This window comes from Camellia sinensis, chromosome 2, assembly GCF_055761805.1.
Source record: "Camellia sinensis isolate YWXY chromosome 2, ASM5576180v1, whole genome shotgun sequence".
Taxonomy (NCBI): domain Eukaryota; kingdom Viridiplantae; phylum Streptophyta; class Magnoliopsida; order Ericales; family Theaceae; genus Camellia; species Camellia sinensis.
This window is the reverse complement of record NC_138962.1, coordinates 122,588,624-122,594,776: the sequence shown is the minus strand read 5'-3', so window position 1 is coordinate 122,594,776 and position 6,153 is coordinate 122,588,624. Positions and strand designations below refer to the sequence as shown.

The 6,153-nt window shown below is 31.7% G+C and overlaps 1 protein-coding gene across 1 annotated transcript; it reads left to right on the top strand.

The window, feature by feature from the left end:
- The first annotated feature begins 514 nt into the window (after positions 1–514).
- On the top strand, positions 515–5,833 carry LOC145819000 (short-chain dehydrogenase/reductase 1-like). The gene is made up of 4 exons (XM_082912975.1): positions 515–531; positions 633–876; positions 5,473–5,541; positions 5,714–5,833. Exons 1-4 carry the CDS (start codon positions 515–517, stop codon positions 5,831–5,833), a joined length of 450 nt encoding a protein of 149 aa, XP_082769101.1.
- Positions 5,834–6,153: the final 320 nt, after the last annotated feature.

Sequence of the window (6,153 nt, the reverse complement as noted above, 5' to 3'; positions counted from 1 at the left end):
GTGACACCAAAAGCTCTCTCATCGTCCAAGTAGTGGCATATCGAATGAGGTGTGAGGCCTAGAATGGAAATGAAGTCGGGTACTCAACAACATCAACATGGTGTGTCTAATCATGCCCGAATTGTCATCAGAATCTAAAGAAAAGTAGAATGTGCAATGAGTCAAGCCAATCAACTGTACACATGGCTAGCGAAACATGTTGCAAGTCATCTAGCTCTTTCTTGGCCTAGAATGATGGAATGATAAGACAACATAGGATTAAGAAAGATTGTTTTCTTATAATTATCTATTTTACATTAAATATAAATAATGTAAGCACACAAATTATAAATAAACTTAGACAAAAGATTTACAGAAAGTTTAGGCACATAAAAAATAGATTTCAAAGCAAGAGAAGGTATAAGATTTATGGTTCCTTTTCCTGCCATGGATGCAAGGGTTCCATCAGCAACCCGGATATTTTTGTTTGTAGGACACCATTTTTACATTTCTACAAATACCATATTCATATAAAATGGAACAAGCAAAGTGGTACTAATACCATATCTCATATGACTATGCTATTCACTCTTTTTACATGTTTTTATTGATTCTTAATCTTATTCACTTTCACGTCTTTATTTTTTATTCAGGATTGTTGTTGTTACTGGAGGAAACAAAGGAATTGGGCTAGAGATTTCTAGACAATTAGCTTCCAATGGGATAATGGTGATTTTAACGGCAAGAGATGAAAAACGTGGTCTCGAGGCTGTGAAAAATCTCAAAGCTTGTGGGCTATCTCATATACTTTTTCATCGGCTTAAGGTGTCAGACCAGGCCAGAATTGCTTCCATGGTTGATTTCGTCAAAAATAAATTCGGGAAGCTTGACTTATTGGTAAGATTTAATGCCTATGTAACTTGTTTGGCTACATCTTTCATTTCTCATATGTTTAAGTGAGTGTCTCTTACATTGAGTTGTCGTTTTTCAAATAATCCATTTAGAGTTTGGTTTTAATTTTTAGAAACCGTTTTTAGATAGATTTTTGTTTATTTTTAGTGATTTTTTTTCTTCATATTTTAGTCAGATTTTTTTTTTTATAAATTTTTTTTAGATACATCAAGACTATGTTTTTAAAAGTATATAAAAAAAAAATTAACAAAAATATGAAAAAAATTTAATAAAACCAAACAAAAATCTAAATAAAAATGCACATATTTTTTTATTTGAATTTTCGTTGTTTTTAGCAATTTATTTTTATATTTTAGTCAATTTGTTTTCTTTTTTTGAAGCATCTAAATTAGGTGCATTTAAGAAGTTAAAAAAATTGACTAAATTGTGGGGGAAAAAATTACTAAAACAAATAAAACTCATTTAAGAATAGTTTTTGGAACCTGAATCGAATTGGGTCTGGTTTTGGTCCAGACTAACACCTAAAACCGCTTTAATTGGAAAGGGCCTACCTCGTGAAAATTGGAAAATACTGGCCTAACCCCCAAAATTGGCTTCTCACGATTTATACTAAGGGAGGCCATGTTTGTTTGGGTAGATATGACTTTCGAATTGAACTAACAATATAGCAAAATCCATTATCTAACGTTTGACTAAGAGAATTGAAATTTGGATTAATAGTTCATGCGGATATAATATCCTCCATATGAGGGGACTATTGAATCCCAATAGCAACATGGGATACAAAGCATAAGTTTGGACTAAATAATTAAATTACAAAATTGATAGGATTTTGTTATTCTTTTCTCGTAGTCCTAAGCCAATTCAAAAGTCAATTGTTGATCCTAAAACTAACAATCTTAAGCATGTTGTTTTCATCTATTCTAGCTCATCAGAACAAACAAGGCCATTGGCCTATGGTGGTTGAGGCAATGATTATGTGAAAATCGATAGTTTCTATTAAATTTTAGAGTAAAATACAAATATACTTTTGAGATTTAATTATAATATGAATTACTTTTTATGGTTTTGAAAATTACAAATACATCGTTGTCAGAAATTTTTTTTAAACAAAATTATTGGAATTTTTTTTCTTCTAACTACTCTCTTATACACAATTAAATTATCTAAATTATTAATTAAAATATATTTCTAACATCATTAAAACTGTTAATTGACTTGATAATTTATTAAAATGGGACATTTGTTATGTGATTAAAACCTTGAAGGGCGCGGGATATAATTTTCAAAACTATAAGGAATAATCTGTATTTTAAGTAAATCTCAAATAATATATTTATAATTTATCCCAAATTTTAATAGATGGACTCAACACACATTAAGCAACAATATTTATCAATTTTTTTTCTCTTCTCTTTTCGTATATGTTAACACCATAAATCTGCAATTTTTATTATTATTTATTATTTATATAATTGCAGGACACGTGGCATCCTCTTATTCATTTGGAAGTTAAAAGAAGTTATAGAGATAATGGAGAATATGAAGGACAAAGTGGATGAGTGGGAAGACAAAGTGGATGAGTGGAAGGACACATGGCAAGACAAGAATGAAGATGGAAGAAATGGGTAGTTACTAAGTAGTTATTGCTGTATTTTTTCTTCTATAAATAGCCATTAATGGCTACATTGCAAAGGATCCAGAACTTAAATCAAAGACACTTGATTTCAATATTTCTTGTCATTTTCCTTATCTTAGGAGTAGTTTAACATAGATTTATATTTCGAAGCATTTATTTTCAGCATTTCCATTTCGAAGCATTTTATGCACTTTCTTTTCGAAGCATAGGAGTAGAGGTAAGTAATTATTACTTCGATTGTTCACTCAATCATCTTTCTCCGTCCCTTTTTCTTCTTTTACTTTTTTTTTTCGCTACACTTGGCAAATTTGAAGTCCTCTTCGTTGAGGCAAAAGAACCATCAACACAATCGCTTGATAATTGGCTTGAATTTAATCTGTAAGGATTTTTCAATCCTTGCTGGCACGCTCGCATTTATGATATTTTCCTTCGTAGGAAAAATAAGCCAACATTTTTTGGCACGCCCAGTGGGACAGCTAAGTGTAAGAAATGACAAACGATTTGGATTTCGCCATTCGAACTTGTCAATATGAAATATATTGGCGTGAAAGAGAAATTTTGGATCTTCAAGAAGAGATCCATTTTCTTGATGGAATAAACTTTCATCCCTTACAATATTATTTGGTGGAAGAAAAAAGACACCATTTAATTGGAGAAATTCATCAACTTGATATGGAAATTCGCCAATGGAATGATGAGTTATCAACTCTCACTACCAAGTCTTTAACTGAGGCTTTAATGGTCGGAATTGTTGAATTTTTTCAGAATTTTTCCATGGTTAAAAATAGCAAAAGCAAAGAATTGATTTCATCAATGGCTCGGGGGGTTCAAGAGTTCGTTTTAAAAGAGCCAAATTATGAAATTAACACAACAAAAGAGCATGTTCTTGAGCCAAATTTGGCTAAGAATGATGTTCCATGTATGACTCGAGGGGTCCAAAAACCAAATTTTAGAGAGTCAAATCATGAAAATAATATATCTATGGGTGATTTTCATAAGCCATTAATGGCTAACATGGAAAAACAACCCACTTTGCCAAATAATTATGAAAACCTATTCGGCCAAAGTCATGTTTTTAAAACAAACATGGTCAAGAATAATGAACAAGCCACTGTTCATGAATTTAAAATTTTTGATATTTTTCAAAATGTCAAAAAGTATAAATTTTCATGGTCACACTATACCATGACTTTTGGTGTTCAAAATCCTTTTTGGATTTGTGGTTCACATCAAAATATAATTATGAGGATGTGGCTAATAAAATTAACAAATTGTTCTTATGAGTTCGAAGCACTAAGAACAAGGGATGACCATTTAAAATGCATGAACTTGGCTAGAAAAAGCCTGTGCATTTAAATAAATGGTTGAGAATGGCTTATCTTTTCAAATTGATGGCCAGTTGTTTGTATGTACACAATCAAAGCATCGAAGATACATTCGAAGCATCAAGAGTTGTTTCGAAGGTTGATTACTTCACATTCGAAGCTGTATAAAGCTTTGAAGATACATTCGAAACATCAAGAGTTGTTTCGAAGGTTGATTACTTCACCTTCGAAACTGTATAAAACTTTGAAAACTTTCGAAATGTGTACATCTCTTCAAATATATGTAAAATAACAATTAATTAGTTGTCGAATAATGCCTGTTTTTGGCATCATAAGTTGGCTCGAAGAACAACAGTTTTAGTGTCTTCGAAGAATTAATAATTGGTTCGAAGCACAAAATTAATATTTTCATTAATTATGTGTGAATCAGAACATATAAGTTTTGAATAACCACAATGTTGGCCAAAAACAGCTTCGAAAGCCGTTTTGCCATAAGTTGCTTCGAAAGCCGTTTTGTCATAATTTTGTAAGCTTCGAAGCACTCTATCTTGTATCAACAACAGCTTCGAAGAAATAATAATGGTGGTTGTGAACCTTCGAAGCTTTGTCGAGTATTTTTGAGGATGTAATTCGTCTTTGGTCGATTCCATCGACCTTCGAAGAATGATTTTGGTCCTTTATATCACTTTCGAAGCTTGTTACTAGTAATAATTCGAGTCATCTTGTCATAATTTCATACTCATTCGAAGCACTTTATTGGTGTTGTTACATCATTCGAAGCACTTTGCTGCTTAGGTTAGTCATGTGCTTGGTTCGGCCCTTCAAAAATTCAAATAAACATCATTTTTAAGGGCCGCGGGGGGTAATGTTAACACCATAAATCTGCAATTATTATTATTATTTATTATTTATATAATTGCAGGACACGTGGCATCCTCTTATTCATTTGGAAGTTAAAAGAAGTTATAGAGATAATGGAGAATATGAAGGACAAAGTGGATGAGTGGGAAGACAAAGTGGATGAGTGGAAGGACACATGGCAAGACAAGAATGAAGATGGAAGAAATGGGTAGTTACTAAGTAGTTATTGCTGTATTTTTTCTTCTATAAATAGCCATTAATGGCTACATTGCAAAGGATCCAGAACTTAAATCAAAGACACTTGATTTCAATATTTCTTGTCATTTTCCTTATCTTAGGAGTAGTTTAACATATATTTATATTTCGAAGCATTTATTTTCATCATTTCCATTTCGAAGCATTTTATGCACTTTCTTTTCGAAGCATAGGAGTAGAGGTAAGTAATTATTACTTCGATTGTTCACTCAATCATCTTTCTCCGTCCCTCTTTCTTCTTTTACTTTTTTTTTTCGCTACACTTGGCAAATTTGAAGTCCTCTTCGTTGAGGCAAAAGAACCATCAACACAATCGCTTGATAATTGGCTTGAATTTAATCTGTAAAGATTTTTCAATCCTTGCTGGCACGCTCGCATTTATGATATTTTCCTTCGTAGGAAAAATAAGCCAACAGTATACAAATTGAAATATAATTTTTTTTCTTCATATTTCCTCTCAAATTTGGAATAGCATATATAATTGAGTAAAAATTGGTGCAGATGAATAATGCAGGAATTAGTGGAAGCATAATTGATGAGGAGGCTCAGAAGAGGCTAAGCCTGGTTGATGTAAGTCTCTCCATCAACCAATGTTGTCTCATTTCAAGATATAGTGCATAATTTTTTTTAAAATATATATATATATATATATAATGGTTTCGTTGCAAGTTAAAACATTTATCAGTTTTATGGTTGATTAATAATCCTTTTTTATTTAATCAATTTTACAAACTCTATGTAGATTGTAAGTTCAAATGCTAAATCAGAGAAATTTATTGAGCAAAGTTATGAGATGTACGGAGTTGAAGCTAGTGACTGGAGCTTATTCTACTTCTTCAACTGTCAGACTCTGCCAAAATAGTTATGCTGTGTTTGGTTGGAGGATTTGGAGAGGAATTTGGAAAGAGAAAAAGAAAAGGTGTGTGAAACTAGGTGAAATATAGGTATGTTTTATTCACATTTCACCTTCCATTTCCATTTCTCTTTCCAAATCCCTCCTCAAATCCCCAACCAAACACAACATTAATGTCTCCTCTACGGTTAATTGGAGGGACAAAAACTTTTCCATCATATAGAGAAAAAAAAAAAAAAAATCACATAGCGATTTTTTTTTTTTTTTTTTTTTGGTTGACTACTTTTGTATAACAAATTGTTACCACAAGAGAATAACTCATCACCATC

What these genes read in the sequence shown, in the direction of transcription:
- LOC145819000 (XM_082912975.1), top strand. An exon ending in TCGGGAAGCTTGACTTATTG is followed by an intron (nt 877 to 5,472) that starts GTAAGATTTAAT and finishes AAATTGGTGCAG; the next exon opens with ATGAATAATGCAGGAATTAG. An exon ending in AGAGGCTAAGCCTGGTTGAT is followed by an intron (nt 5,542 to 5,713) that starts GTAAGTCTCTCC and finishes AACTCTATGTAG; the next exon opens with ATTGTAAGTTCAAATGCTAA.